At 38.1% G+C, this 12,952-nt stretch overlaps 1 protein-coding gene across 3 annotated transcripts; it reads left to right on the forward strand.

Annotated features, from left to right (window-relative positions):
• The first annotated feature begins 687 nt into the window (after positions 1 to 687).
• On the forward strand, positions 688 to 11,831 carry LOC120766544. Of its 3 annotated transcripts, none has more exons than XM_040092123.1 (11): positions 688 to 813; positions 970 to 1,271; positions 1,545 to 1,698; positions 5,306 to 5,371; positions 5,432 to 5,712; positions 7,669 to 7,801; positions 9,139 to 9,319; positions 9,393 to 9,626; positions 10,069 to 10,441; positions 10,499 to 10,630; positions 11,495 to 11,831. In XM_040092123.1, the coding sequence occupies exons 1-11, from the start codon at positions 762 to 764 to the stop codon at positions 11,714 to 11,716; spliced, it is 2,130 nt and encodes a 709-aa protein (XP_039948057.1). In that variant the 5' UTR covers positions 688 to 761; the 3' UTR covers positions 11,717 to 11,831. The 3 variants fall into 3 exon arrangements, with proteins under 3 accessions (XP_039948057.1, XP_039948058.1, XP_039948055.1); XM_040092124.1 differs by lacking the exon at positions 11,495 to 11,831 and adding an exon at positions 10,977 to 11,487; XM_040092121.1 differs by having other exon boundaries at positions 5,306 to 5,712.
• Positions 11,832 to 12,952: the final 1,121 nt, after the last annotated feature.

Here is a 12,952-nt window from a genome sequence, read left to right on the forward strand (position 1 = left end):
CCTAAATTTTCATGTTGTTTCGAGTATCAGTTTCGGGGATACAAGCTTGAAAACTTGTGCGCTCGAGACTAGTTCAGGCTAAATGTGCCGTTTTTAAACGCGTTTTCATCGAAACTATGCTTTTGAAGTCGGTTGGCCAGATTTCTCGAGAACTACTCAACCGATCTTTATAAAATTTTACATAGGTCTTTGAGATACAATTCTAAAAGACGAAGGATTTTTTTCCCATTAGAACTATTAAATAGCAAGTTGTCTTCCCGATATAAGTAATCATCGGAAAACAATCATATAATTTTTTAGGAAGAACACACTTCGCTCACATAACTATTAACCAATTACCAATATGATCATAACAAGTGAGCTATCCAATTATCTCCACATTTTTTCTCATTAAAAATTAAACCAAATAAATTTACCACAGTTCCTAGCTATTTTCTTTTCCGCAGCTGAAATGTGCACCAACTCACTGTTTAACTAGCAATTATTTTTCAATTTGCGAAAATAGCTCATATATCAACAAATTTTGCGGCAAATTGTCCCTCTTTAGACCAATTAAATGACCATTTCCTACGCGGATCCTCCGTTCGCTCGCAATGCATGGGAAGTTAATACATTCATGCTTGCCCACGGCTGGATATAAAAGCAGTGCAACCTTTAAGTCAACTTGCAGCAGATGCATAAAAACCGTTACGACAGCAACAAGCGAACTGTCGGAGAAGCAACTATAAAACCCAACAACAAGTCTACAACAACCGAACGAAATGTGGCCGACACACACGCAAACGCACGTCACAACTTTGTTGCAGCTCTTAAGTAAGTTAACTGCATACCTCCGGCTAACGGCTACTGGAAATAACTGCGCCACCGTTAGCACCCAATTTACATGCCGACGCCGCTTGAATTTCACAACCGTCACTATCTGTGTCGCAAACTGCTACTGCCACTGAGCCCGTTTGCTTTCTCTTCCAGTACAAAGATACTTCGCACAATTCTCCTCGGTGCTGATTGTCCATGATGGGCGCGTTGACGCAGCCAGCGCCTTGCAGCGGGAATACCTCGAGGCGGTGCACCTGGCGTTCCGCAATCTGTCCCAGCAGGGACGCCTAATTGGACTGCAATGGATTGATGTCAGTCAACTGGATGGCGGTGGCAGAGGCAGCTGCCGCAGCAGCAATTGCGGAGACAGTTACAACAACAGTTGCGCTGACAACTTGGCCTACAACGATGAGTTGGAGCTGTGTGTGCTGCGCGCTGTTGGCATTGTAACCGAGGTGGGTAAAGCGTCGCGCTGCCTCCTTCGCTAGCAACGGTGATAACAGCGCTGCGCTGACAGCCTTCATTCGCCTATTATGTTTTTAGTATATTTGCCTCCGCTTAAGTGCGTATGTTTACAGTTGCATTTATGTTCGTTGGGGCTTTCTTGAGTTTCGCGTGTGAATGCGTACTTAGTGCGTTGAGTGCGTTTCGCTTACCTTCTACTTACAGCCATTTCTCTTGCATTAATGTTTTTTCTTCAGTGTTTTCAAGTGTAATCTTTTTTGCAGGGTTTCATCACCATTCTTTCGGACACAGTGCGTTTCCTGCACGCTCGGTACTTTGCCACACGCAACGCGGAGTTACGCCTCAAGGATAAATTTTATCTATTTTTTTGTGAGCATGAACGCCCCGAAGAGTTGCTATCAACCGAGATACTGCAGTGTGAGTAAAAATGTTATAAATGCACAGAATTACACAAATTCCATATTCGCAAGTAAAATAGTTCTTATTTCACGTAGAGAAGTTTTACCTGGCAAGTAATACGGCATAAATATTTATATCGTACAGAAATATGTACAATCTCAGAAAACTCCTATACGAATAAATTACATAAGGTTTTAAAATAAGGTGGTTCCGCTTTTTTGCGCTTTATTCAATGCTTTATAAAAAGTGTAACAGTGATCGGATTTAGTTCAAATATGCGCCGTTTCGTTCGATAATCTATTTCCATCTAGACGGTAACTTCATAATACCCCCCTCGTAGAAGCCCCCCTCCTTATTTGCGAAGAACTCGGACAGCCACTTTTCAAAAGCCTCTTTTGAGTTCAACTTTACACCAACATGGGCGTTCGCCATGGAGAGGAACAGGTGGTAATCACTTGGCGCTATATCCGGGCTATATGGTGGATGCGATAAAACCTCCCATCCGAGCTCCCGTAGTTTCTGACGAGTGATCAACGAAGTGTGTAGTCTTGGCCCTTCCTGTTGGCCAATTCTGGACGCTTCTGGTCGATCGCCTGCTTCAAGCGGTCCAGTTGTTCGCAGTAGATGGTAGAATTAAGCGTCTGTATATATGGGAGCAGCTCATAGTGGATGATTCTCTTCCAATCCCATCAAACACAGAGCAAAGCCTTCTTGGCCGTCAATCCCGGCTTGGCCACGGTTTGGAACGAGTCACCGGCCTTCGACCACGACCGTTTTCGCTTCATATTGTCGTATGTGATCCATTTTTTGTTGCCAGTCGCAATCCGCTCCAAAAATGGGTCGAGTTCGTTTCGTGTCAGCCGCATATCGCAGGCGTTAATTCGGTCCAGAAGGTTTTTTTGCGTCAAATCATGCACCACCCAAACAGCTTTTTTGTGTATCCAGCCTTCCGCAGATGGTTTAAAATGGTTTCGTGACTAACTCCCATCTTCTGGGCGATATCACGAGAACGTTTCTCTAGCGGATTTGCCTTTAACGAAGGAAGACTTTAAAATAGCGCGAATTTTCGCATTAGTGAACTCCATGTTTACACGTCTATAACTGTTGAAAGCAATATCCAAACTAATCATGCATAGCGTCGTTTTGTAGGTTATGTCAAGGCCATTCAAAGATGTATAGTATTGCCAAATACGAGCTCTGTAGCGCTTTATACATAGCCGCGAAACTCAAAAGACAAAAAGGGTGACATTTAACAAGCTAATATAATATATACATCACAGTTGCCATTTGATATTTATATTTTATACTATACTATAGTACATGACGGATATAGCTGCCATTTGGCAACAAAATACCAAACTGTACTTTACGAGTAAATAACGACTACCTATCGGAAGCAATTATGTCGCCTGTCGCTTTTTGGTATAAATATATCGAAATCTATAAATGTTATAGGTAAAAATGTCAAATTCTGGAAAATGTTCAAAAAATACGATTAGACCATAGCAGTGGTCAGCCATCAAAGGTTGGCGTCATCTAACCTCTTTTTTCTGTATCATTAAGATACAACATTGGTATGAACAAATCGCTATGTTTTCCACTTTACATAGGTCTTCGCTATGATTCTAAATATCCTGGAAATTGCTCCAAAAAATGGCTATATTACAATGTGCAAAAAATAGTACAACTTTTTTTATAATTTCAAAATTCTTAAATTATTCTTCAAAATATATGTCGTTGCCCTCAAAGTAATTCCACTTGGTCACAATACACTTGCGCCAACGTTTCTTCCAATCTTCTAAACAGTTGTTTAAGTCAATAGACTTCAATGCGTGATTCACATTTAATGTTCTTCAATTGACTCAAAACAGTTTCCCCGAAACGGTCATTTGAGTTTGCTGAATGTCACACGAAGCTAAGTCAAGCGAATACGGTGGCTACGGCACAATATTGGCTGAAAAATTTGCGAAAAACTCACGAAGAATCAGTGCAGTGTGCGACGTAATGCAAAAACTAAGAGTTATCGGCCCATAGTTCCGGCCTTTTTTTACGAATAGCTTCGCATAAATGACGCATAACACTCAAATATTGTTTCTTGTTGACAGTTTGGCCGGTTGGATAAAATGCTATAGTCGAAGAAAGCAATCAACCTAGCCTTGATTTTTGACCTGCTTTGACGTGACTTTTCTGCCTCGGCTCAACTTTGCCACGTTATGCGGTGGACCAATCGTTTGCCTTTTATATATTGGGAGTTGATAACTCTAATCTTGCAATCTGGCAACTCACAGCTTTATCGTAAAGTTTGACATTTTTGTTATTATACATACTAACAGGCGTTTTCACATACAAGCGCTATTCGTGTTGTTTACAGTAACTTAAAATATTCATCTTGGTCAAAAAATTTAATTGATTACCAAATATTTTCGCGCGATTATTTATAACATGAATATGGCGTGAGTTATTTCAGCAATAGAGTATCGACGAACTCAATACATATTTTGGCGATGGAGCTCTATCTAGGGCCAGTGATTATTGATTCTATGCAGAATTTAATCGAGCTCTACTACTGATGCTAAATGAACGATCGACATGTGACTTATCGTAAGTTTGAAACAACTGTAGACATTAGTGGGACCAACATACATTCAATACTGCATCAACATGCAAAAACAGGCTTGTGTCGACTGGACGAGAGAAATGTTAAAAAAATACAATAGGAGACGATATTCAGTTCGTATAGTACAGCAATGGTTCGCTCGATTTCATTCGAGAAATATCGATATGAAAGATGCAACTCGCCCTGGTCGACCAATCGTTGAAAAAGTCGATGAAATTATAGAAAAGATTGACCAGGACCGTCACATGAGCAACCATGACAATGCTAAGGAACTAAATATTCATCATCAAATGGTTTTTTACCATTTAAAAAAGGCTGGCAATAATGTGTGAAAAAGACCATGATCCAAGCGTGGTGAAGCTCAATAAATGGTCGCTTTGAAAGGTTATGCTGAGTGTTTGGTGGGATTGGAAAGGAATCATCCACTTTAAGCTACTACAGCCTGGTCGAACGATTGATTCTTAATTTTACTGACCACAACTGATGAGATTAAAGCAAACAATCAAAAAATAAACGGCCTGAACTGATCAACAGAAAGGGCTTCGTTTTCCATCAGGACAACGGTAGACCACACACATCTTTGATTACTCGGTAAAAACTGGGAGAGCTTGGCTGGGAAGTTTTGCTGCATCTACCATGTAGCCCTGACATGACACCATCGGACTATCATTTGTTTCAGTCAATGCAGACCTCTCTTAATGGAGTAAAGTTGGCTTCCGGAGAAGTCTGGGAAAATTATTTGTCACCCCACTGCCTTCACTACTTGTTTGGGCCCTTTACGATACTTGTACATACATTTTCTATAAAAACGATATGCTTATATAACAAAATATTTAAAAAACCCGGTAGATATGTATGTACCGCAGCTTATAGTACCAAACATTCATAGAATATAAACAGCGAGTACAGTAGCGTAACTGAATTATTCACTTATTATTACTTTTACTGCAACAACCGCCAACAACATTGTTTATTCCTGTAAATACTTCTATATTTGATTTATTCTAGTTTACCCACACCACCTTATGGTGACACCGGAAACGCTCACGGCACAACAAAGCGACAACCCACAAGGTATTTCTAACAAAACAAAAGTCAATTCAAAGTATACTTACCAAATAACCAATACAACAGCAACATTTAAACTAACTAAACCAACAACTTCAACAATGTCGTTATCCACACTCGCCACGGCATCTCCAAGCGCGCACCGCGACATCAACATCCAACTGTGGACACAAAAGTTTGTCGGCGCCAGCGGCAATTTGGAAGCGCTGCTGCTGGACGCATTCTTGCCGAACGAAACTTTCGCCCGAAACGTCGAACTTTATCCAAATAAAGTTAACAACCTGCGAGGGCGCACAATCCGTGTCGGCTCCATTACATACATACCATATGTGGTGGCTAATTATGTGGTATGTTATTCAAAGCTAACGGTATACTTATTTTAAGCTTAGAACTAGCAGCACTTTTCGGCGTGAGATTTCATGGAAGGGGCGTAGCAACTGCTGAGGCTGGTGGGTTATCACAGAAAAGTGGGTGTGTTCGCAGTTTGAATGTAAACACGTGTTAGTGGGCGTGTGCTATGAGTGTTCTCAAGTTATTTGCTAAGATTATATGTATATATGTATATGTTAGAGAACAACAGTAACAGCGAGAAAGCATAGCATAACACAGCATGACGACAGTGACAACTCAGAAAGTTTTGTTCGCACACAATTGTTGACTTAACGGTACAGCACAAACGCATATATTTTGCGTAGTGATGTGCAAGTATGTGTGCGTGCCATTAAGCGCTTGTAGCTATTTGCCTGAACTTGTTTATTATAAGCTTTTGTGTTTGCTCAATATATGCAGATGCGCTAACTCACTTTTATGCTTTAGCTCTGATTTATCAGTTATTCATTGATGTTCCTCTAATAACCAATGTGGTTATGCTTTCTTGCTCATGTAATTATCTGTTGTTGTGTGCTCGTTTAGTTGACAGTTCGATTAATTTAAATCACTTGTATTCTCTAATTTAATTGCCGTTGCAATCGGAGAAAATTCGTCTTGCATTTGCAGTAATGCGCTTATGGTCAGCCTAAATTGACTTAGCCATTAAAACTTAGTCAATTCGGCGGCTCATTAAACATTGACAATGCTTTATGACCCAAACTCCTCAGCTACTTCACTGACATGTGCTTTCATAACATTTACATTGGGGTGTCTCTTATATTTCGCGTTTTTTTACTACTAACAGCCTACTATAAATTAATTTCTAATAACTTTGTAGAAACCGTTTCATACACTTTATGACGACAAATGAAAGAATGCACTTACTTCTTTGAACTCTCTTCATTCAAAGGCCCATAAATGAAACCTCGCAGTTCACTTCTTGCTAGAAATTTGAACGGGACTGACAAAGCCTTATTATCGCCTTCAAAAAAGGCTCCAGCGCCAATAAAAGCATGACGCTCTTTAATCCAATTTTTCATAAACTTATTATACGAGTAAGCCGTCGACGAGTTGGCCCGCAGTACCTTCGAACGAATTTTGGTTTCTACTGTTATCAAGCATTTCTTTTTCGACGTTCACTCGACGTAGGTTTTGCAAAAGATTCAGGAATTTTAGTACGCCTTTAGTATTGACACATTTCTTACCCAAAACTTTAACCAAAACTTTAACCAAAACTTTAACCAAAACCTTAACCAAAACTTTAACCGAAACTTTAATCAAAACTTTAACTAAATTTTAATCAAAACTTTAACCAAATTTTAACCAAAACTTTAACCAAAACTTTAATCAAAACAGTAACCAAAACATTAATCAACACTTTAACCAAAACTTTAATCAAAACATTAACCAAAACTTTAATCAAAACATTAACCAAAACTTTAATCAAAACGTTAACCAAAACATTAACCAAAACTTCAACTAAATTTTAATCAAAACTTTAACCAAATTTTAACCAAAACTTTAACCAAAACTTTAATCAAAACATTAACCGAAACTTGAATCGAAACATTAACCAAAACTTTAACTAAACTTTAACCAAATTTTAACCAAAACCAAGACACTAATTGACATATGGAGAACAAATTTCACAGGAACATAAAAAGGGTTGCACCAATCCAAAACCGGATCAATTTTGATTAGATGGTGGTAAGGTAAATTCTCAAATTTTGGCATCGAATTATTCTACTTTTACGAATGGAGAGAAAGAGAACGTGCTTCCGCTGAATATATTTGATATAATCACATCAATAAAGAGTATATCAATTAAGTGACACCCTTACATACTTATATACATACATAAAACTAAGTACATACATTTATACAAATTAATTTAGCACACTAATTAATTAGTTAAAAACCCTCCTGATTAATAGCCGGCTGGTATAGGCGATGTTGACGCGTTAAATTCCAGTGATTACAGTCGTACTATCTCCTTTTTGGGTTCGGAAGCAGAGCTTATGAAATCTTTCTGTGAAGTGCGCAATTGTCATATACGCTTGGAACCTTGTAAGTACAAACTAAATAAATCAGGGTCTTTATTTAAAAGTTATTGTACAGTAAGTTAATGTATAAAAATTGGGGCAAGCAAGCACAAGATAATTGTTTGGCTCTATCTCTATAATCTTAAATTTAATTATGCCATAAGTTCTGTTACAAATTCAGACCATCATAAAAATTCAAATACAATACGTCTTCTAATAAAGTTAGTTTTGTTTATTATATGAGCGATCAAAAAAAAATTTATTCAAAATTGTCACCTTTTGCTTTAACGCAAACCCTCAATCATTTCGGCCATTGATCGAAAACAGCACGCCCCTGTCTAATGGTGCTTACGATGCTGATCAAACCAGAGATGTTTTGAGGCAGGCCATGTTCTCCAACTCTGACCACAAACTTTAGTCTAATGTATTAAAATCGGGACCTCCAGAAGGCCAAACATTTGCAGCTACGAAATAAGGCATACTGCTTTTAAGCCACTGCTAGCTGTTTAATGTCTTGTGTGCTGGAGCAAAAGCTTCCTGTAATATCCTATGCTCTTCGTCGAAGAAAGTATTACTTAGCTACTTTAACACGCCTACTACTTTCATACTACTAACACCATGTTGAGGCACTTTTCACCCAGTTTACCCTCTGTTCTCATAGAAGCGGAGAGTTATAACGCCTTTATAGAAGACTTCCCACCAAACTAATGGATCGTTCCCAAAGTAAATTCGTTTATTAGTGCAATTTAAACACAATTTTTTTTTTTTTTTTGTCAAATATTTCATGAATTTATATATTCTCAATTTTGATCCCATACCTTTTGTCTTCTTTTGAGAAAGAGATTAATTCCACGCTCATAAAATGTTTGATCCCATTCAAGCTGCATAAGCTTTTGGCAAGTCATAAAACTTGTGTGAGGTCTCGCATTATTCTGTATGACTACATCACTCAATTTGTCCAGCTGATCAGAAAACACTTTAGAATTAATCGTGATATTGTCGGACAGAAGCTCAAAATAAACTACTACATAACCTTTTTTGGCGTCATGATCTCTTTTTGTAAACAAACAACTTTTCATTGCCAGTCACAACGCGCTTCAAAAAAGGTTTTTATGTTTTAAGGATGATGGGAAGCCCTAGGGAATTGCTCTTTACGACTATTTGATATCCTACACAGATTGGTATAAGAAAAACTCAAATATAGTCAAAAACCAAATGCAATCAATTTCCATTATCTTTAATTTAGACTGCTTTAGCAATCAATTCTTTTGCATATGGAAATATCTAGCTTCAGCCTGTTTTTATGTCATCTTATAGAATTAGAATTCCAATGTGTAATTTTTATCACTTATAAAACTCTAGACGGTGCTGATAACTGGGGATATATTTATGAGAACGAGAGCGCGACCGGTATGTTGGGTGATGTGTACACACAAAATGTCGAAATCGCCGTTGGCTGCATTTACAACTGGTACAACAACATCACAGAAACTTCCAACATCATTGCACGATCATCTGTAGCGATTTTGGGACCAGCGCCAGCGTAAGTCACCATAAATCATAAGCTTATAGCCGAAGTACAAAGAGAATTTGTATTCTTTTCATATGTTTTTAAGACAATTTCCCGCTTGGCGTGCCAACATAATGCCTTTCAGTAACGCCCTCTGGATTTTCTTAATACTGACGATTCTTCTTTGTGCCGCCGTTATGTATTTTATTCGTTTTGTAGCCTCTCTGCTGGAAAAATGGCATAGGGGGGTACAATGTGATTTTCAACATATATCAGCATTTGGACAAGCGACACTGGATATGTTCGCGGTTTTCATACAACAGCCATCCGGGCCGACAAGGTGAATTGGTATTTAGGAATTTGGTTGTGGTTGTTGAAAGCTTGAGCTTAATATTATCTCTAGTTACGTAGAAATCGGTCAAAGTAAGTCAAAATTCCATCGAAAGTTCTTTAAAAGCCTTTTCGAAATCGTTGAAAGCTCGATCGAAAGCTTTACTGAAAGCTTCATCGAAAATTTTATTGAAAGCTTCATAGAGAGCTTTATTGAAAACTTTGTCGCAAACTTTCTCGCATAATATTCTAATGTTGTCTTCCAAAACTTGCCCTAAAGGCGATATTATTTAAGAGAACAAAATATTCGAATTCGATTAAGAACAATTATGTTAACTTAAAGAGGAATTGTATTTATTTCATGATCTACATATAAGATGAGTTAATTTTATCTGGTATACTACGAGATACTATATTTATTTATAAATTCCTATTTTTTTTCATTCATAAAGTCTAAACACATTTGCCGCCCGTTTCTTTCTGGCGATGATACTCTGTGCCACTATTACCTTGGAGAACACCTATAGCGGGCAATTGAAATCCATACTAACTGTACCGCTATTCACCGAAGCTGTTGATACTATGGAAAAATGGTCGAAAACCGACTGGACTTGGTCGGCGCCATCCATTGTATGGATCCAAACTATAGACAGCTCAAATATCGAGAAAGAGCAAATAATGTCAGAGAAATTCGAAGTGCGCGACTATGATTTTCTATACAATGCCAGCTTTCGTTCAGACTACGGACTGGGTATCGAACGTCTTATGAGTGGGTCTTTTTCTTTTGGTGATTATGTAACAGCGCCTGCTTTAGAAACAAAAATAGTAAATTTTCCTTATTATTTCCAAGGAATCGCTCTAAATCTTTACCAAAATTTTAAGGTATCAAAAGATGATTTATACTTTGATTGGACCCGTGCGGTATCCATAAGGGGTTGGCCACTGATGCCGCTCTTTGACAAACATATACGCGCGTGCGTTGAAACGGGACTTTTCGTACATTGGGAAAGAAAGGTAAGGAAGTGTAATTAAATAAAGACAGTTGTCTATCTGTTAGAGATAGAGATTCGTTTGTTCAAACGTAAATTTATCTTTAATTAAAAGAGAGGCTTCATTTGACTCTGTTTAGTCATCAAGAATTTGCACTTCGTGCATCCTGCCTCTTTCAAGAGATCTAAATTTATTCTCCCCTTGATTTTCGACAAATTGCCAATCCTGCTTATGTTCCTAGATGTAGGCAAGAGAAAATATGTGCAATTGTTCTTTTTAGAAGTTCTTTTTTAGAAGACTATATTGTCGGGAACTATCTATCAACTCTAGTTAAGGGTACATAACTATTGTAACGTCTTCCATATTTCAGTGGCTGCCACTAAAGCAACAATTGATCTACTGCTCCGTAGAACAGCCTCCTTCAGAAGGGAGATTATTAATTTGGACAGTAAGATGGTGATACTAGCCATGAGCTCGTCGATCGTACTAGTACACTTCTTTCTTGTCCCGCCATTGCCAGAATAAGGTATTCAGATATTGATGCAAATCGTTTCAGTAAGTTATTGGTATACTTTTCTCCGTGCGAATATTTACTTTTGTCGCTTCGAAGGAAACTAAACATGGTATTGTTTAAGGTTTCATATGAAAGCATCAGTACAAACTTATATGGGTTCTTGAGACCGACAAATTTCCTATCACTCAATTCTTCATCGACAGTAACATTAACAGTTAGATTACTTAGATTATCTCTTTAAAGATGCTCACAAAAAACAGGAACAGTTTATAAGGACATATTCGGGTCAAATTCGAACTTGTGTATAAAAAATTGTTTTATGCTTACAAATATGTTTTTAACCAGAAAAATATATTGCTTATTTCAACCTTCAGTTTGTGGCAAAATACTTGAATCGGCAAACACAGGAAATTATGCTCAACTTGGCTTCGGGGCACATCAATAAATTACCACCACAAAAGCTAACGATAGAAAACATTTCGGGCGCCACATTTGCATTGTTCTTCGGCTGTCTGATTGCGAGCTTCGTATTTATGCTGGAACTGACTGCTTACTACTTTAATAAATTTCAGGGCTTATGTATTCAAAGAAATTGAAAAACGTAAGAACGAAATTATTTCAAGTTTGTAAAATTACTATTGAAAATGTTGCTTGGAAAATGTGAGAATAAAAAAATATAGATTAGGTTGAATCAAAAACTAGCTCATCGAATTCCTGAGTTTAATTAATAAAAATGCAAAGAAAACAAGTAAGGAAAAGCTAAGCTCGCGTATAACACAACATTTTATACTCTTGCAACTTGCAAGTATTAATGCCGGTGAAGTACCTTCAGGTACATAAGGCCTGATAGTTATATGGGGTCTGGGGCGAGTTCACTCGATTTGATGCATTCTGAGCACAAATATGCAGCGTTATAAGAAAAACTCGCCCCCTCAATTTTATTAAGATAATTCACATATTGACCAATAAAAACGGTATAAAGTCACCCGGAAGTTCGAAAATCGTTATGTTAGGTATATGACAGCTTAGAGAAGTCAAAATCGTTGAAAACCATTTAACATCTCAAAAGGAAACATAAAGTCTAAAATGCAACAATTCTTCAAAATCTTCATCCAACGTTCAACCACTCACCAATTGAACTGCAATCATCTTAACAAAATCGATGCCACTTTGCTGCACTTAATCCGACCAAATAGCAGACATTAGACGCACATAACGAGCAATCAAGGCTTCAGTGCCATAAACATCCAACTGAAGTCAAATCTCGCTACCTTCAAATATCAATTTCAGCTTTAATCCAGCACGTTCCCTAACATAGACACACACACACACACATAGATTACATGCGTTAAATACGGCGACATACAGCGAAAGGCATACGCACGAACCCATTACAGACGGAATTGATGAAATGCAAGCATGTGTTGGCTTTATAACGTTTTGGCCATGTCAGCGATCAAAGGCTCGATGTGGTTCAATCTGAAGTTGTATGGGCACCGCAGCCAACTATGAGCACTAAGAAAGCTAATCGAAACAATTCAATGGACTCAACAACAAGAGAGCAGCCACGACTCAACAACAACGACCGAGTTGATTTGCCACAGCAGAAAAACAGTAAAGCACTCAATCAAGCGACCGTATAGACCATTACCCAAGCTGCCACAATAAGCGACGATGGCGGTGTGGGCAAAAGGAGTGCATGTCTCGTGGCAAATGTAAACACAAATGGGGAAATAGCAACAACATCATGTCCAACAAGTTTGCCGTAAGTGAGCCTAAAACACCACACATGCACTCATACACACAAACACACGAGAAGTGGGTGATGTTCG

This window comes from Bactrocera tryoni, chromosome 1, assembly GCF_016617805.1.
Source record: "Bactrocera tryoni isolate S06 chromosome 1, CSIRO_BtryS06_freeze2, whole genome shotgun sequence".
NCBI lineage: Eukaryota > Metazoa > Arthropoda > Insecta > Diptera > Tephritidae > Bactrocera > Bactrocera tryoni.